General features: G+C 44.3%; 2 protein-coding genes across 2 annotated transcripts in view; one reads left to right on the forward strand and one right to left on the reverse strand.

Moving 5' to 3' along the window:
- DYRK4 (dual specificity tyrosine phosphorylation regulated kinase 4) overlaps nucleotides 1–6393 on the forward strand; it is a gene marked incomplete at its 5' end in the record, with an annotated part of 33799 nt that extends 27406 nt beyond the window's left edge. The window contains 2 exons of the mRNA XM_083366616.1: nucleotides 3175–3338; nucleotides 5915–6393. Coding sequence (XP_083222742.1) covers nucleotides 3175–3338; nucleotides 5915–6168 — 418 coding nt within the window. The 3' untranslated portion in view covers nucleotides 6169–6393. The remainder of the gene's footprint in view (nucleotides 1–3174; nucleotides 3339–5914) is intronic.
- A 2428-nt stretch (nucleotides 6394–8821) lies between these two features.
- Nucleotides 8822–15393, reverse strand: AKAP3 (A-kinase anchoring protein 3; the record flags this gene model as incomplete). Its single annotated transcript, XM_083366192.1, has 3 exons — nucleotides 8822–8977; nucleotides 10385–12493; nucleotides 15286–15393. 3 exons carry the CDS (start codon nucleotides 15391–15393, stop codon nucleotides 8822–8824), a joined length of 2373 nt encoding a protein of 790 aa, XP_083222318.1.
- Between the last annotated feature and the right edge of the window lie 7230 nt (nucleotides 15394–22623).

A 22623-nucleotide genomic window follows, 5' to 3' on the forward strand; every position in this document is an offset into this window, starting at 1 on the left:
AATGGAATTTGATAAAATACAATTTAAAATGGAATTAAAATAAAATACAATCTAAAATGAAATTGTAATAATGTACAATAATTTAAGATATAGATAAAATATGATAACATTATATCTCAGAGTCGCCCTTGCAATCTACCCCAATCAGTCCCACATATGCAGATCTTAACCGGATCATTTTGTTTAAGTACTGTGCTACGTTAAATGTTATTTTCAAGTTCTGGCCGGACATAAGATAAGTTATTTTGATATGGGGATCCCAATGGGTCATTCCTTTGGTATATAGACCAAGATACCTGTCTCTCACCCTCTTATACAGACAACAGTCAAATAGGATGTGAGCCAGGTCCTCTACCTCTGCCGCTCCGCAGATGCAGAGACGCTCATTGTATGGTATAGCACGAGGACCCAGATTGTTGGGGGCAATTAAGCTGACTTTGTAATAATGCCGCTTGGGGTGTGTGTGTGAAAGCCCTAATAAGCAGGCATATACATAGAATGAAGGCTACTGCTAAGCTTGTAAGCCGCCCTGAGTCTTCGGAGAAGGGCGGGATATAAATGGAATTTTTAAAAAAAATCTCCCATATTTGACCATTGTATCAAGCTGTTCGAATCTCGCTCTCGTAAATATCTCCCTAAGATGTTTTGGGAGTTGTAACTTCAAATAACTGTCCACTTGAAAAATACATTTGTATTTACTCAGAAATGGCAACTGGATTTCCTTCATTTTTCTCCTTGAGAATGTTTCGCTTCTCATCAAAGAAGCTTTTTCCTGAGGTCTTACATTATAATAAGGCCGAATAAGGAAGAGGCTGTCAGAATTATTATTATTATTATTAAACCGGCTGGTTTAATAATAGCCTCTTATTGACACAGATTACAAACTGCTCCCCTCCATGCAGCTAGTCCTCAAGTTACCGCCGTACTGGAGCCGAAAATGCATGTGGCTAAGCGAAACATTGGTGAAGCGAATTTTGCCCCAGGTTAATTAATTTAATTTAATTTAATTTATTGAGATTTTTATACCGCCCTTCTCCCAAAGGGACTCAGGGCGGTTCACAGGGCATAAATATAAACACCAATACAAACATTAAAAAATAATTAAATTAATGCCCAAGTTAAAACCAGAATACTAAAACAAACCAATAAAAAACCCAAGTACCCCCATCAGGCCAGACCCGCTAGTTCAAATAAATGGGTCTTCAACCCGCGACGGAAGGATCGGAGGTCTGATGCCATCCGGAGCTCGACCGGCAGTTGATTCCATAACGCCGGAGCACCCACAGAGAAGGCCCTCCCCCTGGGGGCCACCAGTCGACATTCCTTGACAGGAGGCACCCTGAGGAGGCCCTCTCTGTGGGCGCGCACAGGGCGGAGGGGAGTCGACGCCGGCAGCAGGTGGTCCTCGAGGTATCGCGGACCCATGCCATGTAGGGACTTAAAGATCATAACCAAAACCTTGAACCTTACCCGGAAGACAACTGGCAACCAATGCAGCTCACGGAGCAAAGGTGTAACATGGGAGTACCGGGAAACTCCCAAGACAACTCTCGCGGCCGCATTCTGTACCAGTTGGAGCCTCCGAGTAGTCTTCAAGGGAAGTCCCATGTAGAGAGCGTTACAGTAGTCTAGGCGAGAGGTCACGAGCGCATGAGTGACCGTACACAAGGCCTCCCGATCCAGATAGGGCCGCAACTGGCGCACCAGGCGAACCTGGGCAAAAGCCCCCCTAGTCACGGCCACTATGTGATCCTCCAAAGTGAGTCGTGAATCTAGGAGGACTCCCAAGTTGCGAGCCCTATCCACAGGGGGTAAAAGCTCACCCCCCATAGAAAGAGGTGGAACATCCCAGGTGTCTCGGGAAGCCGGAATGTACAGCCACTCAGTCTTGTCAGGGTTGAGTTGAAGTCTGTTCCTCCCCATCCAGACCCGAACCGCCTCCAGGCAACGGGACATCACAGCGAGGGCATCACTGGGGTGGTTTGGGGTCGAAATAAAAAGTTGGGTATCATCAGCATATTGATGATACCCAGCTCCAAAACCACGAATGATCTCACCCAGCGGCTTCATATAGATGTTGAACAGGAGAGGCGAGAGGACCGACCCCTGAGGAACTCCACAAGCGAGAGTCCTAGGGGACGACCTCTGCCCCCCTGCCAACACCGACTGCGAGCGTCCCAGGAGATAGGAGGAGAACCACTGAAAAACCGTGCCTCCCACTCCCAATCCCCTGAGACGCTGCAGCAAGATACCATGGTCGATGGTATCAAAAGCCGCCGAGAGGTCTAATAGGACTAGGACAGAGGAATACCCCCTATCCCGAGCCCTCCAGAGATCATTCACCAGAGCGACCAATGCCGTCTCCGTGCTGTGCCCGGGCCTGAAACCCGATTGGTAAGGGTCCAGATAATCCGCTTCATCCAGGACCAGAGGGAGCTGATGCGCCACCACACTCTCAACAACCTTCGCAAGAAAGCGAAGGTTGGAGACTGGACGGAAGTTGTTCAATACAGCTGGGTCCAAGGCAGGCTTCTTGAGGAGAGGTCTCACCACCGCCTCCTTCAAGACGGTGGGGAAATAACCCTCACTCAAAGAAGCAGATATAACCGCCTGGAGCCAGCCTCGTGTCCTCTCCCTAGCTGCGTAAACCAGCCAAGAAGGGCACGGGTCCAATAAGCATGTGACCTTGCTTGCCACTGTTGTTAAGTGGATCACTGCAAATCCTAAGCCAGTAACAAGGTTGTTAAATGAATATGGCTCCCCCCCCTGTCGACTTTGCTTGTCGGAAGGTCACAAAAAGGGATCGTGGGACCCCCGCCCACATGACACTGCAACCGTCATAAATGTGAGTCAGTAGCCGAGCATCTGACTGTCAATCAGGTGCTGTAATGGTCATAAGTGATAAAAACGGTCCTAAATCCTTCCTTTGCTGCTGTGGTCACTTCGAACAGTCACTAAGTCTAAGTCAGGGGTCTTCAAACTTGGCACGCTGGCTGAGGAATTCTGGGAGTTGAAGTCCACAAGTCATAAAAGGGCCAAGTTTGAAGACCCCTGGTCTAAGTGAACGTAAGTCGAGCATTAACTATGTAGCGTCCATGCCCGTCCTTGGCTACAGGTAGGATGTTGTGAGCGATTTGTCTAAAATTAATCTTTTTATCCTGTCTTTGTGCCAAGATGGAAGCCTTCTTTGCGCATGATCCCGGAAGAAGCAATCCACCACGCGTGGATGGAGGAACCGTGGCCGCCCAGACTGAGGCAGAAGCCCAAGACGGCCGCAAAGCAGAGCGAAGAGAAGAAAAAGGAATACGCTCATCAAAATACCCAGATAGACAAAGGAGGTTGTTCAGTTTTAATTCTTATTTCCTTTTTCAAGCTCTACGTGCAGTCCTCAACTTATAGCCATATGAAGTTAGGCCGTATGAAGTTAGGACAGTGCTTTAAAAAAAGGGGGGGCGGACACCGAGGACCACTCTTCCCACTTATAACCGCCCCCACAGTCGTCTGCTCAAAATTTAATTTAATTTAATTTAATTAACACAACATTAGCACAACATTTACAACATCCCGGGATACCACGATTGCCCACTTCCCGGGGGGGGGGGATCAGCAAAATCAACAGGGGAAGCGGGATTCACTCAAGGAGTGTGGGATCCGCTGAACGACTTGTGGCCAAAGTCATAAAATCTGCCGTGACTTGCTTAGGAGCCCCAGTGGCGCCGTGGTTAGAATGCAGCATTGCAGGCTAACTCTGCCCACTGCCAGGAGTTTGATCCTGATGGGGCTCAAGGTTGACTCGGCCTTCCGTCCTTCCGAGGTCAGTAAAATGAGGATCCAGATTGTTGGGGGGCAATTGGCTGACTCTGTAAACCACTTAGACAGGGCTGTAAAGCACTGTAAAATGGTATATAAGTCTAAGTGCTATTGCTATCTAAGCCATGGCGGCGCAGTGGTTAAAGTGCAGTATTGCAGGCAAACTCTGCCCAATGTCAAGAGTTCGATCCTGACCGGCTCAAAGTTGACTCAGCCTTCCATCGATCCAAGATCCAGCAAATAAGTGCCCAGATTGTTGGGGGCAATACGGTGAGTCTACAAACCGCTTAGAGAGGGCTGTAAAGCACTGCAAAGCGCTATATAAGTCTAAATGCTATTGCTTAGCAATGGAAGTTCTGCCCCCAATTGTCGTTAGCTGAGGACCACACCCTTTGCAAACTACACCTCACATGAGCTTGGTCAGCACTCATTTCATCAGAAATTTTTTTCCTGAAGACGTGTACAGCAATCTGTTTTTTTAAAAGTTTTTAAGAAGCAGCTGGATAGCTGCCTTTGGGGTGTAGTTTAATTGTTGTTGTTTTTGCACATTGCAGAGGGCTAGACTAGATGATCCCTTTGGTTCCCTCCAGCTCCACAGTTCTATGATTCTATGACTTCTCTTGTCAAGCTGGGTGGCAGGAAGCAGAGCAGGTAGTCTTCATTAGATTTTTAAAAAAAAAAACAATCCAAAGGGGCAACATTCTCAAGAAACTCAAAGTGAGAAAAGAAAATATTTTTTTTAAAAAAAAACAGTTTTCAGAGGGTGGCTGTAGGCTGGAATTTGTCACAATTATTTTCTGTTGGCTGCTGTCAAGATCTTAGCTTGGGCCTGCTTGGGCCAGTAAAATGACGCTATTTTAATGAATAATAATAATACATAATAACGCAACGAATCTTCTAGCCCCATGAAATATCCACATCTGCCTGTCCCAGGTCCTTTGGAAAGAACTTGATAGGGGAATAAAAATGCCAGATCCACTCTTAACCTCCACCCGAATGTGTCACAAACCATAATAAAATAAAACGTTCCAAGGGGCTTGTGAGTTATGGCAAAGGTTGCTGGAAGTTATAAAATACAGCCACTTTTAGGAGAATACTATTGGGAGAAGAGAAGATCAAAGAAATGTATTATCAATTGATATACTAGTTCTGGAAATGCAAAAATAAATTATTATGGATGGTTAATTAGCTATTATTGATTGTATGTTTTTTTCCAAAAATCTTTTGAACCAAGGCAACACGCTGTACACCAGGCCCTAAGGATTGTTATTGCAAAAAAAAAATCAATAAAACTTATTAAAAGAATAAATAAAATACAGCCACTTTTATGTCAAGTCCTGTTTCTTTTACAGTTGTGCAAATATGAACCTCAAGTTTCAATGCACTATTTCCCCTCCTCCCCCCTCCTCATTCCTACAGTGACCTGACGGAAGTAGGAAAATTTATTTATGTCTTTATTTGTAAAATTTATTGGCCACCCATCTTATCCAAGTTAACTCTGGACAGATAACAGCAACAACAACAACAACAACAATAATAATAATAATAATCCTTTCTCTTTCGCCCATAACTGGGGCAAGGCATCCCCAAGTTCGTTTTGGGGAAGCGAAGTAAGCGTGGATGAGTTTGTTAGCAGGATTACAGATTGTTCAACTTACAAACCTTCATTTTAGTGGCCGTTCAAAGTTAAGAGGGCAGTGGAAAAAGTTATGAGTGGTGCTCACACAACAGCCGCAGCGTCACTACGGCCACCTCGTCAACATGTGGTCTTTCCGGCACGTATTCACTAGCATAGGAGGTGTTTGTATTTTTATTAGATTTGAAAGCAGGGTCCATGGGGGAAGCCGCGTGGGCTTAAAAACCCGGTGGTTTTAATACTCAGGATGATTCCCTTAACAGCCCTGAAGTCATAAAATTAAGCACTGCTGCCTTAATAACTGCCTTGCTTAGCAATAGAAGTTGCGGTCCCAAATTCTAGTCGTAAGTCGGGGATTCCCCTGGGATCTGAAAGCTTGGATAGCGGCGAAGAAGCGCGTACATTTGCTGCGCCCTGGTTTTCGCGTTCCAGCTTGGCGATAACGTTGTACCCCTTCCCGCTCTGCAGATGACATCGTTCGGCAACGGCCCAGCACAGAAGCAAAATCTGATCAGCCTGAAGTGTTACCTGTTTCGTCTCAAAAACGTTCAGCCCTCGCCTTGTCCCCAGAGATCAATAAAGAAGAAAAGCAGAGGTCAGGGGATACTCCAGCAAAAGAAGCAGAACCACCGATGGATAAGACCGCTAAAAGAGACCACAGGACTGGGAATGGCTTGCGGAAAAATACAAGCACGTTGCCACCCATTAAGTACAAGCCGTGATTTGATTCTCTTTCCGCACAGTCTCTAGAATTTGCTGTAACGTGTCCCAGAACAGAAATTTAATGCTTCTCTCTTTCCCCGTGGTCTCTGCGCTTTTATTGCTAAGGCGTGGTGGAAGTAAACCTCACGGTCTCACGGGGTCGAATCGTGGACTCCCGAGGAACTGATCGTGATCACCACCCCCACCCCACCCCCAAAAAAGATCGTATGAAAAATGCTGTGAAATAGAGGAATTTGGGTGTTCAAGCCATGAATGGTGGTTCGTTCATTAAAGCAAGCTGGACATTTATCAGGGAGCTGGATTCACCTATTCACACGCATTAACAGATCTGTGAGATTTAATGGAATACGTTTTAATAAAAATAATGTTACAAATTCAAGATAAATAATATCAAATTATTTTATACCAAATTTCAAGCAAAATAACATCCCTGGCTGTTTCTGTTTCATTTTGCAAAGGAGAGACTTGCAGAAAGAAGAGTCCCGTATAAAGCTAAGGATTACGACATAGCTAAGAAAAAAGATCGGGACTGGACAGCCACTTGTCCGAAATGGTGTAGGGTTAGGTTCTCCTCGCTCCAGCGAGGGATTGGACTAGATGACCTACTACAAGGTCCCTTCCAACTCTGTTATTCTGTAACAAGGGTGTCCCAAAAGCAACAGCAGACCATTTTAGCTTAGGGTTAAGGGTTAGAGCTTGAGAATAAAATGTTGGATGGATACTAAATTTGTGGTGACACCAGAAAAAGACTTATCAAAAGAGGCTAATTGATTGATGAACATTCAGAAGAAACGGGGAAAAGAGCACAGTGGCTCAAGTGGCCGGGATGTTGGGCTGGAGGCTAGCAAGTCTGCATCCAGGAGGTTAACAAGCCCGTGTTTGAGACCCAAGGGTGCGGAGGGGAAGGGTTGAGTTCCCGTCCTTCACTCCACCTCCTGCCAGGCACACGGAAGGAGCCCGCAACTGGGCATCCCCCACCCCCAGGCAACAGTGATGTCACTGGCTAATCCTTTTGGTGCTTCTGCCACAAATCCAAAAGAAGAAACACGAGCTGCTATAGGGATGACGGTGTGAGGACCCACCTCAGCTAACCGCCCAAGAAAGCAGAGCTCTTGAAACGGGCATCGTCTCAAAAGGAAACTTTTATTAGGGGTCAGTGACATCATTATCATTATCATCATCATTATTATTATTATTATTATTATTATTATTATTATTATTATTATTATTATTTTATTCAGTTGACTGAGGTTCATGTTTAATGAATAAAAGTTTAATAATAATAATAATAATAATAATAATAATAATAATAATAATAATAATAATAATAATAATAATAATATCATTCCCTCCGTCCAGTGCGCTCCCACAGAGAGGGCCTCCTCAGGGTGCCTCTGATCAAAGAATGCCGATTGGTGGCCCCCAGGGGGAGAGCCTTCTCTGTGAGCGCCCCGGAGCTATGGAACCGCTTACCGGTCGAGCTCCGGATGGCCCCCGACCTTCGCTCCTTCCGGCGCGATCTCAAAACCTTATTTTTTGAACAAGCTGGACTGGTCTGACGGGATGGGGTTGGGTTTTTTATAATTAGTTTTAATTTTTAATATGTAAGGGCCTTGGTGGAGCAGTGGGCTAATGCCTCCTTAAGTAACACCAGCTGCCTGCAATTAGTGCAGGTTCGAGTCCCACCAGGCTCAAGGTTGACTCAGCCTTCCATCCTTCCGAGGTAGGTAAAATGAGGACCCAGATTGTTGGGGGCAATTAAGCTGACTTTGTAATAATGCCGCTTGGGGTGTGTGTGAAAGCCCTAATAAGCAGGCATATACATAGAATGAAGGCTACTGCTAAGTTTGTAAGCCGCCCTGAGTCTTCGGAGAAGGGCGGGATATAAATGGAATTAAAATAAAAATAAAATAAATAAAATTAATTACAGGCATAGTTGTTTAATCAATTTTTAATTTTTGTATCCTGTTTTTTATTATGTATTGCCCTGTTCACTGCCCTGAGTCCTTCGGGAGAAGGGCAGTATACAAATTAAATTATTATTATTATTATTATTATTATTATTATTATTATTATTATTATTATTATTATTATCATCATCATCATCATCACCATCATCATCATCATCACTGTTACACGTTTCATCCATAATCGTGACCTGGCCATTGAAACTGCGCAATTATGGATAAAACGTGTTACAGTGACACCCATTGTCATCGGGGCACTGGGAACGATGTCCCAAAACTTTGCAAAACACATCAAGAAAGTGCAGCTTCCTGCAATAACTCCAGCAATGCTGCAAAAAAAAACCTGCGCTACTCGGAACGTCTTACATTTTAAGGAGGTACCTGGTTGATACCTAGGATGCTGGCAGCAACCCGTGTCAACTAGTCAATCTGAATGTTCAGTTGACTGAGGTTCATGTTTAAGGAATAAAAGAAACAACGACAACAGCAGCAATAGGGCTTGGCCCAAAGGCCTGGAAATAACACTGCCCACCAACATGTAAGTATTTCCTTCTTTTATTCATTTCACTGCTCAGCAGGGGTTGGGGGAATCAGTAAAACTCATATCATCTTTGACCAATGAGTTCTGTACCAAGGAAAACTAACAGGGCAAGGAGAGGCCAGCGGTCCCAAAGTGAGGCTGGCCTTACAGGTTCTGAAGCAGCCAATCCAGGACTGGCAACCGCACAAAATTGCCCAGAGCTTCTCCCAGCTGCCTTTCCTTCTCGTATTTCAGCACTGCTTGCATGACATCTCCCACGCTGTAGTTTCTCTCCACCGCCACCGTGGAGAGTTGCTGGAGCTGCAGGAGAAGACAAGAGGGTTAAAGGAGAAGGGAAGCCGTCATGCGGGCAAAGAGGCGGTCCTCGAACCTACGACCACAGCTGAGCCCAAAATTTCTGTTGTTCGGTGAGACGCTTGCTAAGTGAGTTTTGCCCCACCCCACACGTTTGCTCCGTTCTTAAGTGAATCCCTGCAGCGGGTCAGTTAGTAACACGGTTGCTAAATGGCTTCCCCCATTGACTTTGCTCGTCAGAAAGTCGCAAAAGGGGATTGCGTGGCCTTGGGATGCTGCAAACAGTCATAAATAGGAACCAGTTCCCAAGCAGCAGATTTGGATCAGGCGATCGGGGGACGCGGCAAAAGTTGTAACTCTGGGAAACGGCCGTAAGTCACTTTTCCCAGTGCCGTTGTAACTTTGAACGGTCACCAAACAAGCTGTTGTAAGTCAAGTACAGACCGCCTGTACTTTCTCTCACTAAGACCCATCCTTCCTTTTTCCTGAAATTCTCTTTCTCCTCTCCCGCTCTCTTTAACAACGGCAGGGATCCGTTTTTCACAATTGTGGCAGAAAAGGTCACAAAATGGGGGCAGAACTCACTTTACCTGTCGTGCTTAGCAGTGGAAATTTTGTGCTCATTGTGGTCGTAAGTCGAGGATTAAAACGGTAAAGCTTTCCCCTGTCCAGTCGTGTCTGACTCTAGGGCAGGGGGTAAGCAACCTTGGCTTCTTTAATGACTGGTGGACTTCAACTCCCAGAATTCCTGAGCCAGCATGGCTCAGCATGGAAACCTCTCCCTTTTCCCTCAGTGTGGCCGGCTCAGGAATTCTGGGAGTTGAAGTCCACGAGTGATAAAAAGAGCCAAGGTTGCCTACCCCTGCTCTAGGGCATGGTGCTCATCTCCATTGCTTGGCCAAAGGAGTTAGCATTCTCCGAAGACATTTCTATGGGCATGTGGTTGGCATGACCATATGCCAAAGGCTGTCAACGTCCCACCAGAGTGGTACCTATTTATCTACCTGTCGTGCTTAGCAATGGAAATTTTGTGCTCATTGTGGTCTAAGTCGAGGATTAAAACGGTAAAGCTTTCCCCTGTCCAGTCGTGTCTGACTCTAGGGCAGGGGGCATGGTGCTCATCTCCATTGCTTGGCCAAAGGAGTTAGCATTCTCCGAAGACATTTCTATGGGCATGTGGTTGGCATGACCATATGCCAAAGGCGCAGGGAATGCTGTCAACGTCCCACCAGAGTGGTACCTATTTATCTACTCGCCTTTGCGTGCTTTCCAGGACTACCCATCTATAATTATAATAAGGAACAGAAAAAGTGTTTCTGCTCCTTCAAACATGAGCAGAACCCCAATGCTATCCTAGTTTGCCTTCTCATCGCACGTTATTTCCCCACGCCTTCCCGGCGCTTCCAGTTATACCTTGTTCAGGGTTTCCTCATCATCATCCATGAAGTACAACATTGGGACGTTCAGCTGAGAGGCTGCCACCCACTGGAGAATGGCTTGGAGTTGCTTGTTGTGAACGTTTTCCGGAGCGCTCTGGTTAGTTACAACCACCTTGCGCCCAGTCGGCGTGTTTTCTCCAGACTCTGCTCTGCTTTCCGCATTTCCCAAGCACTTTGAAAAGAAGCCTCCGCTCACGTCCTCTCCATCTCCGAATTCTCCAAGGCCTGACTCAGGATTGCTGTATTTGGCGATCATCAGGCACAGCTTGGTCACTGTATCGATCAGTTTTTCAAAGAACGGTCCGTTCCCTCCTTCTTTCTTGTTGACATCGCACTGGTCCAGAATCATTTTGGTCAGTCCGGCTATAGCGTCTTCATAAGAACGGTCTATGTCGCAATGTCCCGAAGCACCTGGGCCTTGGCCTTCGGGAGCCTTGAAAGCACACCGGGTTGCTTCATCGGCCATCAGCGTCCCTGAATTTCCTCCTAATTTGTTGACGGTCTCGTTGATGAGCTTCTGGATCAGCATTACGACCACGCTTGACATATCGTTCTCCGCGTTCATTCCAAACTGCTCATCCTCACACGGCTTCAAAGCGTCGGACAGTTTTAAAGAGCCGAGGCCTTTATCCTGGGCCATAAAGCCCAGGCTGCCGGTAGCCTTGCTGGATCGGCCCCCTTCTACTGCATCCTTCATGCCATTCTCCTGCTGCGCCAGGTGATATTGTATCAGCAACAATGCTGTCACAATCAGGTCTCTTGCCCAAGAATCAGTGGTAAGATTAGAAAGGTCTGGAATTTCTTGGGTTGGCAAAGGCTTGGCAGGCATTGGGGTTGACCCTGTATCATCCTGATGTTGCTTCTGATGCCACATGTTGAGACCCTCTTTGATGATGTGATTGCCGACCGTTTCTGCACATGTCATTTCTTTATCTTTCGCGGTTTCCGTTTTTGCCGCCGAGAACCTCATGTTCTGAGTCTTGGTATCGGTGCCCCGGGCAGTTTTGATGGTCGCAAAGGCCATGCTCTGGGACTTGGCTTTCTCACTGACCTGTTTTTGCACAATCAGAGCGTTGTGCAAGCGATTCAGCATGGCTTGCACAATCTCGGAGGCCTTTTGACTGCCTTGCGTGAAGAGGCTACGCTTCACGGCGGAAACAAAGTCGGAGTCAGTCATGAGGGTCCCGGTGACATCATGCAAGTTCTTCATGCAGGAGTCAATCAGGTCAGATACCACCTCCTTGGAATGCTTCAGCAAAACCTTCTTCAACACGGCGCAAGCGATGTTGGAATCGTTGACCTTCACCTTCATCGTCTTCATCACAGAGACCATCATGTCTGACACCACGTTGTTGGCGTACACCAGGATCCCTTTGCTCAGCGAGTTGTTGTATTCGTCAGGTCCAAAGCGCTTCCGATGATGGAATCCTCGTCCCTCGTCCCTTTGAGGCTCGCTTTTGTTGGGCACCTCTGTGTTTTCCTCCTTGTAGTAAATAGTGGTTTTCTTCTTGGTGGTGGGGCTTTCTTCATATTTGCACTCACACATCCTGGTGGGGACGTGCTTGCTGTCCTCAGTCCCCACCCCAATGGATCTGTGGCCGTGGTCACCGGCGGCGGCAAACAGTGTGTTGTGTATACAGGTGGGGTTACTTTCAGATCGGTCGTTCATCTCCTTGCGCGCCATGGCGATGGCAAGGTTGGAAAGCCTGTTGCAATAAAAAGAGACTTCATCTGGGTCGGGATTTGGGTTTGGGGAAGAGGAACCATCGCTCTCTTCATCCTTGGCTTCCTTCTGACACCCGGCCTTCATGCTCAGGTGGAAGTTGGGAGACATCCTGTTGGAGCTGACGTTCAGGCTGAACTCTTCGTCACAGGCGTTGTAGGGTCCTGGAGAACGGACGTTGCGCTGGGGCATGGTTTGACGTCCGTCAGACGGGTCTCTTTGCCTCGCCCTTCTCGCATTGTTACTGGCATTCAACACATCTTGCACACCAAGGTCAGACTTCTCCAGATCTTGCCGGAGCCTGCTCAGGACCTTCAGAGGATCAGAGGAATTTTGCTGGAAAAGCTTAGCAGAGTCAGTCTCAGAAAGGGAAGAAAGGACGTTTTTCATCACAAATTATTCCCCATCATCTCATCCTATGGAACCGGTACCCAGTCTTTGAGGGATGGGAAGTCATTCACTGTCTATACCAGGGGTCCCCAACCCCCGGTCTGTGGACCGGTACTGGTCCGTGGCATGCCAGCAACTGGTCCTCACAAAAAAGCAAAGCCCCATTCGTGGGATGCAGGCAGCACACAAAACCACGCACCCTGCAGTCTGTGGAACAACCTCTGTCCAAGGAACTGGTCCCTGGTGCCCCAAAGGTTGGGGGGACCTCTGGTCTATACTGAATAAAGTCTCAATGGATGTTACTTTGCTCAGGAAAATTAGCAGCTATCTTAAACTGCTGCCCTAAGTAGACATAAAACTGAATATACTGTACAACCAGCGATATTGGGGAATCACAACTATTCCTGTACTTTGGGCAGTGAGCAAGGAATGGCTTCTTGAATACCTCCTATCAACAATTGTTTGGGAGAAAGGAGAAGAAGAAATTAAACCCAAGATGAATCAGCTATCAAGACTTGAAGCTTCAGATCTTGATAACTCGAGATCGAGAACCGAACAAACTCTTAGGTGAAAACAAGGAATTGAATCAATTCTTTACAGTCTGCCTAAAAAAGTTTCTCCTACCCAACAGAATGGAATAATGAAGCAGAATGAGAAGGTGAAGATGAGGCCATGCAAGCACTGCTCATTATTCCTTTGCTGACTCTCTAATGCTCTGAGAATATTAAGAACACTAACCCTAAGGAGGCGGAGGAGGAGGAGGAGGAGGAGGAGGAGGAGGAGGAGGAGGAGGAGGAGAAGGAAGAGGAGGAGAAAGAGAAGAAGGAGGAGAAAGAGGAGGAAGAGGAGGAGGAGGAGGAAGAGGAAGAGAAGAAGGAGAAGAAGGAGGAGGAAGAGGAGAAGGAGAAAGGGAGGAGGAGAAGGAGGAGGAGAAGAAGGAGAAGAAGAAAGAAGAGGAGGAGGAGAAGAAGGAGGAGGAGGAGGAGGAGGAGGAGGAGGAGGAGGAGGAGGAGGAGGAGGCGGCTATGTCCTAGATACTTTTTTGGTCATGTTTCTGTAATGCTCTTTCTTATTTCAAAATGTGAGGATGGCAGATGTTTTGGTGTTTACTGGTTCCTTTAGACAGATGCAAACATGTCTCCTCTTACACCAGCCCCAACTCCCCAATCCTCAAGCACTCTCCGCCCCGCTGCCATTCTGTTTTCTCTTCCCCTGAAAAACCTGCAACACGTCCCGGATGGCGTCCATTATATGCCGCAGGCTTGAAGAGGATGAGTTTTGAAAGACTCAAGCTGTAACAATGGATTTTGGGAGAGAGCAAAGCAGCGTCCTGCCTTGGCTTGTGCAAGTCATGCCCCTGGCCACCGTTTGCTGTCTTCCAAAGGCCACCCAATAAACGATGGTTAGATTTGTGGAGTCAGTGCGCAGTCTCACACCTTCCTTTGCCACGCTCAGGAAAATGAGATTGCAGGTTGATTAACGGGTCAAAACTACACCTTTCCTCAAGTCTCCTCTCTGTATCGCCATTATGAATGTTGGACAGTTTCATGCTGAAGGCTGCAGGGACATTCCTGATGGGACTAAAGGCTTTGTGTGCAAGACTGACTTTTGATCATCCACAAGGCTCCTCATCCCACCCCGAGGACCACGAAAGAGGTCTCTGGTCTTCACTGGAAAACAAGAGCCACTGGTGAGGCAGGAAAATATTTCTGCACAGAAAAACTGCCGTGCTATGCCACATGCCAAGATACCTTGTCAAATCCCAAACATGCAAACTGTGGCTGACCCCGTAGATATTAAAAATCTAGTCTCATCCACTCTAGACCCTGATGAGTGAGGAATCTATTTGTACCCAGCGGAACAAACTTGTATGGCTTCATGGACATCCATATTTGTTGTGCCAGCAAGACAGTGGTGGGATTCAGCCAGTTTGCACCACTTCGGCAGAACTGGTAGCTAATTTTTTGTTGCCCAGGCCCAGAACGAACTTCCGGAAGCGGCATCCACACAGAGAACCGCTTGTTCACCTATTTGAATCCCACCACTGTAGATAGATAGATAGATAGATTATTATTATTATTATTATTACATTTATATCCCGCCCTTCTCCGAAGACTCAGGGCGGCTTACAAGCTTAGCAGTAGATAGATAGATAGACAGACAGACAGACAGACAGACAGACAGACAGACAGTGGTGGGATTCAGCTGGTTCGCGCCACTTCGGCAGAACCGGTAGCTAATTTTTTGTTGCCCAGGCCCAGAAAGTGGCATCCACACAGACAGACAGACAGACAGACTGACAATGCTGGGATTCAGCTGGTTCGCACCACTTCAGCAGAACCGGTAGCTAATTTTTTGTTGCCCAGGTCCAGAATGGACTTCCGGAAGCAGCATCCACGCAGAGAAACCGGTTGTTCACCTATTTGAATCCCACCAGTGTAGATAGATAGATAGATAGATAGATAGATAGATAGATAGATAGATAGATAGATAGATAGATAGACAGACAGACAGACAGACAGACAGACAGACAGACAGACAGACAGACAGACAGACAAACAGACAGACAGACAGACAGACAGACAGTTAGTTGTGGGATTCAGCCAGTTTGCCCCACTTCGGCAGAACTGGTAGCTAATTTTTTGTTGCCCAGGCTCAGAATGGACTTCCGGAAGCGGCATCCATGCAGAGAAACCGGTTGTTCACCTATTTGAATCCCACCACTGCACCAAGCCTGCTGGCAGAACAGCAGTTCTCCTTACCGTCCAGTTCTGTTGCTCCTTCTCCTCCTCCTTCTCCTCGCCGGGTGCGTAACGCTCAACTTTACACAATCCACTCTGACTCTGTAACCAGTCAATGTTCTCGGACATCTGAGGGGAGCAGGAATTAACGTGAAGGTTGGCCGTTTCACCTTGATCGTATTACATCAAACACCTTCTTTTCCCCCTGCTGGATAGGTTTCTTTTTTCAAACTCAAAAAAATATGGAAGGGGAAACTCAAGTTGGACCATAAAAAAGGCCGAGCGCCAAAGAATGGAGGCCTTTGACCTGTGGTGCTGGAGAAGACTCCTGCGAGTCCCTTGGACTGCAAGGCGATCCAACCGGTCAGTCCTAGAGGAGATCAACCCTGACTGCTCTTTAGAAGGCCAGATCCTGAAGCTGAAACTCAAATCCTTTGGCCACCTAACGAGAAGGAAGGACTCACTGGAGAAGAGCCTCATGCTGGGAAAGATTGAGGGCAAGAGAAGAAGGGGACGACAGAGAAGGAGGTGGCTGGATGGAGTCACTGAAGCAGAAGGCGTGAGCTTAAATGGACTCCAGAAGATGGTAGAGGACAGGAAGGCCTGGAGGAACGTTGTCCATAGGGTCACGATGGGTTGGACACGACTTCGCAGCTAACAACAACAACAAATATATATATATTTGAGGACGACTAAAGAGTCAGAAATGCATCTCAGTTTCCCTTTAATTCTTTGTTAGTAATTTACACAAATATATATATATATATATATATATATATATATATATATATATATATATATATATATATATATATATATATATATATATATATCAAAGGGGGGGGGAAAGCACTTACCAGCTTTTTACGGCCACGAGTGGGGCTTCCTACATTATCTTCTGCTTCTGCAGGAGCAAAGAAGGTGACACAGAATTAACAGAGAAATTCAAATTTTTTTTGGCAAGCTTGCCTAACACAGAGGATCTTTTCCTGGTATGTTCCCTTTCCTGTTGCCACAAAATGCGAGGTAACTAAGCTGCCTTTTGTGGTTTTCTCAACCTGGACACGTTCAGGGGGTTGAAGTCCACAAGTCATAAAAGGGCCAAGTTTGAAGACATCCCCCCCCCCGGTGTAGGATCAGAAGACGCGGAGAAACCGGTTCATAGGATCTCCAAGAGTCAGACGTGATGGAATGGATAACATCATCGTCAAGAAAAATTTAAGGAAAGGCCATTTAAGGCTTAGCAAAATAAGCGAATCCTAGCTGCTTCAATGTGTACATTTAGTGCAATTTTACTCTGCTCTACTACTATACTGCTACTCAGGGCTTTTTTTTCTCATAGAACACTCAGAACGGAGTTCTGGCACCTTTTTGGGATGGAACCTTGTAGGGTAGGCAAGGCAGGTTGTATGATGTCTGTGAGTTCCGGCACCTTTTTATTTTACCAAAAAAAGCACTGCTGCTACTACTGTACAGTAGACCCTCCAAGAATTAATAGCTAATTAATTAAACAAGGTGGCTTGGGGAAGGAAAAAAGAGTACTTGGAGAAACAATCTGGAAGTGGGGAGCCAGCTGTGACTGACTCTTCACTGATGGTCAGACAGATGTGCTCACCTGCAACAATATCCATGACTTCCTACTGGTGAGGAGGCCGGTAAGGAAGGCCTACGGTCCTTCCTTCCCTGCGTACCAAAAACAAGAACGTATTAAAACCGAGAGCCTCTACAATAACAGGACAATGAAAGCCCCCATCGGATCAGAACAGTTCTCAGGATTTAGACTTTCTCGCTGGCCCATCTCTTTAAGGTAGAGACGGTTCGATCTCTGGAGCTTACAGGTCTGGTTGGCCAGTGCGGAGCACAGAACGGAGAAACGTGGCCTACCTTTAGAACGTCAACGTGAGGATTCACAAAGAGTTGCCCAAAAGCCGGCTTTTAGGCCAAGCTTCCAGGATGTTCTTCAAAGGCTCCCCACACTGTGGCCTCCTCTCTCATCCTCCCCTGGTCAGAATGGACCTGGGTGTCACAATGCCCAGGTCACTCTGCTGTTTCCATGGCAATCATCAACACCATCAGAAGGAGGGTCAGCAGTTAGCCAAGGCTTGGGAGGAGACTGGGGGAAACGACACACGCGCTAAGGATCATCCCCGGGTGCATTTACGGTTGGGTTTTACAAGGATTTAAACTAGGGACAGCGATGTTTTTCCTTTCTTTCTTTGAAGATGAATCCCCAGCTACACTGGATATTTCTTCCTGTAAAACAGGCCTGACTGTTAATTCCTCCTCTTCTCCAATTTTTTTCCCCACCCCTTTGGTACAAGTTAATGACCCCAAAGGCTGAACTGTGCAATAGATCCACGATGGATATGGCTCCTTCATCAATTATTTTACAAATGGTGGGCAGTAGACTTTTTGAAGACTTTCTGATATATATGTATTATAGATAGATAGATATTAGATAGTCAAATAATGGACAATATAGATGACAGAGTCAGACAGACAGACAGACAGACAGATAAAAGACAGTGAGATCAGATAGACAGACAGATAATAGATGATAGATGATACAGAGATGGATGGAGAGACAGTAAATTGTGAGATATAGAGATATATAATAGATATTAGATAGACATGATAGAGAGATAGATGGAGAGACAGAGATTAGACAGATAAAAGATAGACAATAAAGAGATGATATAGATAGATAGATAGATAGATAGATAGATAGATAGATAGATAGACAACTGATACAGATAATAATAGATAAATGATAGATGGAGAGCTAGAGAGAGATTATAGAAGATAGATGGAGAGATATAAAGATAGATAATAGATGATAGATGGAGTGATAGATGGAGAGATATAGAGATAGATGATGACAAAAAATGATAAATAGCTATATGATTGATAGATGAAAGATAGAGCTAAAGATTTATCCTTGCAAAATTGGTGGAGCAGTGGGCTAATGCCTCCTTAAGTAACACCAGCTGCCTGCCATTAGTGCAGGTTCGAGTCCCACCAGGCTCAAGGTTGACTCAGCCTTCCATCCTTCCCAGGTAGGTAAAATGAGGACCCAGATTGTTGGGTGCAATTAAGCTGACTTTGTAATAATGCCGCTTGGTGTGTGTGTGTGAAAGCCCTGATAAGCAGGCATATACATATACATGAAGGCTACTGCTAAGCTTGTAAGCCACCCTGAGTCTTCGGAGAAGGGCGGGATATAAATGGAATTTTAAAAAATAATAAAAAAATTGAAATTTACTGTAATTCTATTTATTATTATATATACAACCTAAATCACAGTTTTTCTTTTCTTTTTTCTTTTTTTTTCTTTAGCTGGTGTTGACTCTCATTCACATCAAGTTCTTCCCTAGGACCCAGGATGTTGTTATGCATCAACACAGTACATATGTAGATCCAAGAACTTTAGAAAGTCACAAAAGACAAAAACCTGCAAATAGAAATTGAATAACTACGGTATTTGACAGATGGAAATTTTGTCAGCTATCAGATCTTCTAAAGATTTTTGTAAACTGGATTTGGCATTTTTATCCACCTGTCAAGTCCTTCCCGAGGACCTGACAAGGGCAGATATGGATGTGTGATAATTGTTAAAAGTATTGTGGGCAGAATGTAAGCTGTTCTGAATAAAGTTTGCCCTTTGCAATTGACCGATGGGGATTTTGTCAACGCCGACGGTGTTCAAGTGTGTTCCAGATATTTTGGGATTGCATCCAAGATGCCTATTCTTACTGGTACTAACTTTGCTTTCGTTTAGCGTAGTTATTCTATTTCTATTTGTGGGTTTTTGTCTTTTGTGACTTTCAAAAATTCTTCTATTCTGCTGTCTCCAAATACTACGGATACCGTATTATTAAATCTATGGAAACAGAGAAAATTCCCAGTACGGATGACTATTTTATTGATTCGTAGACGTACAGTAGATGACTTTTTGCTCCTATATTGTTGGAAGTTTTTAATGGGTTTTTTTAAAAAAAAAATATTTTCCAGCATCCTTGAATAATGCTTTTATAGCAGTGCTTTTCATAGATTAAAGGTCTTGCTGATTGTACAAGCTATTGAATGATTTCCGTACTCAATGTAGACTAGATAGTATTAGTCTGTCCACTCTTAGGAGTGACTCCTTCACAGCAGTTATAAATTTGATAATTGTGGACACTACAATTATAAATTTACCTCTTTCTCTAAACTTATGTCACTTTTCTTTCTGTAATATATCCCTTCTAGTCACCAAGAACATAAGTCATAAGTTCATTTTTTTCTGTTTTCCTCAAAAAGTCCTTAAGGGGTTTCCAGTTGGCATTAAACATAGATTTTCCGCCCTCTAATTAAAGAAGTCAATTTATCTTCATAAATCATTCCTCCATCTTACATTTTAGCCAAATCTTTACATCTTTCAGTATCATCCCTTTAAATTTCCTGTCCTAAATTTGTTGGGAGTTTTGTGTAATCTCAGCCCGACACCTCCATTTAAAACCCCTCCAATTCTTCTTTAAATTTTTGTAGAAAATTCATCACCTTCTGGGCAAGAATAATAATAATAATAATAATAATAATAATAATAATAATAATAATAATAATAATAATAATAATAATAATAATAATAATAAGAAGAAGAAGAAGAAGAAGAAGAAGAAGAAGAAGAAGAAGAAGAAGAAGAAGAAGAAGAAGAAGAAGAAGAAGTAGTAGTTGGAAGGGACCTTGGAGGTCATCTAGTCCAACCCCCTGCTCAAACAGGAAACCCTATACCATTTCAGACAAATGGCTGCCCAGTCTCTTCTTAAAGACTTCCAGGGTTGGAGCATTCACCACTTCTGGAGGCAGGTTGTTCCACTGGTTAGTTGTTCTAACTGTCAGGAAGTTTCTCCTTAGTTCCAGGTTGCTTCTCTCCTTGATGAGTTTCCATCCGTTGCTTCTTGTCCTGCCTTCAGGTGCTTTGGAGAAGAGCTTGACTCCCTCTTCTTTGGGGCAGCCCCTGAGATATTGGAACACTGCTATCCTGTCAGTCAAAACTGTTTGAAAGTAAAAATCATGCCTTCCAATTCATCTCATTAAAATGGAACATTTTGGTTTTAACCTGTCAAAAAAGAATCAACGCTCTTTTCTCATGTCCAAGATTCTAATAAGGACAATTAAGTATGTTTTATCAATCTTCAAACACAGGGACCCCAAATTTGCATAGAGTTGAAGAACTAATTGATAAATCTGGGAGAGAAAACAATTTTACCTTTCCAAAGGAGCTTTATTGCCAGTTGCAAAATATGAATTACAAAATAATTTAGGCAAAGCAAAAACCATTTATTAAAGAGAAGATTAAATCTTTTTACATGGTACAGAAACAAATGATACATACATTTGGTATATGCGATGTGTCAGAATACAACAAATCAAACACCAAGACATGAATTAGATGTAAACATTAAATCATTCAAATCCTAAATGACACTGATTCTAAATGACATTCCACAAGGAGCAAATTTATCCATTTATCATCTCCTTCCCAGCAGAATTTGCATCTTTCTTAATACAGGTAAGTCCTTGAATTACAATTCTTCATTTAGTGACCATTTGAAGTTACAATGGCACTGAAAAACAAAGTAATAGGATGATTTTTCACACTTATGACTTTTGCAGCATTCCCACAGTCACATGAGCAAAATTCTGGCGGTTGGCAACTGGCATGTATTGATGACGGTTGCCCTGCCCTATCACCACTTTTGTGACTTTCCCAGTAGGTTATTGATCAATAAAACCAATGGGAGAAGCCAGACGCGCTACACAATTGCATGAGTCACTTAAGGACTGCAGTGATTCACTTAAAAACCGAAGAGTTGTAAGTCACTTTTTGATTGCCTTTCGAACTTGGCCTCCACTCCCGCATCTTTTTGTCTGAAATGGTCTAGAGTTTCCTGCCTGAGCAGGAGGATGGACTAAAAGACCTCCAAGGTCCCTTCCAACTCTTGTTATTCTATTCCATTCCATTCCATTCCATTCCAATCCAATCCATTCAATTTTCCTTTCCTTTCCTTTCCTATCCTATCCTATCCTATCCTATTCTGTATTTCTATTCTGTTCTGTTCTGTTCCATTCCATTCCATATATTCTATTCTATTCTATTCTATTCTATTCTATTCTATTCTATTCTATTCTATTCTTCATTCCTATATTCTATTCTATTCTATTCTATTCTATTCTATTCTATTCTATTCTATTCTATTCTATTCTATTATCCTATCCTATCCTATCCTATCCTATCCTATCCTATCCTATCCTATCCTATCCTATCCTATCTTATTCTGTATTTCTATTCTGTTCTGTTCTGATCTGTTCCGTTCTGTTCCGTTCCATTCCATTCCATTCTATTCTATTCTATCCTATTCCATTGCATTCCATTTTCCTATCCTATCCTATCGTATCCTATCGTATCCTATCCTATCCTATCCTATCCTATCCTATCCTATCCTGTATTTCTATTCTGTTCTGTTCTGTTCCGTTCCGTTCCGTTCCGTTCCGTTCCATTCTATTCTATTCTATTCTATTCTATTCTATTCTATTCTATTCTATTCTATTCTATTCTATTCTATTCTATTCTATTCTATTCTATTCTATTATCCTATCCTATCCTATCCTATCCTGTATTTCTATTCTGTTCTGTTCTGTTCTGTTCTGATCTGTTCCGTTCCGTTCCATTCCATTCTATTCTATTCTATCCTATTCCATTCCATTCCATTTTCCTATCCTATCCTATCCTATCCTATCCTATCCTATCCTATCCTATCCTGTATTTCTATTCTGTTCTGTTCTGTTCTGTTCCGTTCCGTTCCGTTCCGTTCCGTTCCATTCTATTCTATTCTATTCTATTCTATTCTATTCTATTCTATTCTATTCTATTCTATTCTATTCTATTCTATTCTATTATCCTATCCTATCCTATCCTATCCTATCCTATCCTATCCTATCCTATCCTATCCTATCCTGTATTTCTATTCTGTTCTGTTCTGTTCTGATCTGTTCCGTTCCGTTCCGTTCCATTCCATTCTATTCTATTCTATTTTATCCTATTCCATTCCATTCCATTTTCCTATCCTATCCTATCCTATCCTATCCTATCCTATCCTATCCTATCCTATCCTATCCTATCCTATCCTATCCTATCCTATCCTGTATTTCTATTCTGTTCTGTTCTGTTCTGATCTGTTCCGTTCCGTTCTATTCTTTTCTATTCTATTCTATCCTCGTATCCTATTTTAGGTGGGAACTGAGCTGTCAGTCGCATCCCTTGAACTCCTAGGCCCCGCCCACCCCCTTTCGCCCCCCCCCGGAGCGCGCTCTGCGGAG

The sequence above is a fragment of the Vipera ursinii genome, assembly GCF_947247035.1.
Source record: "Vipera ursinii genome assembly, chromosome: 6".
Taxonomy (NCBI): Eukaryota; Metazoa; Chordata; class Lepidosauria; order Squamata; family Viperidae; genus Vipera; species Vipera ursinii.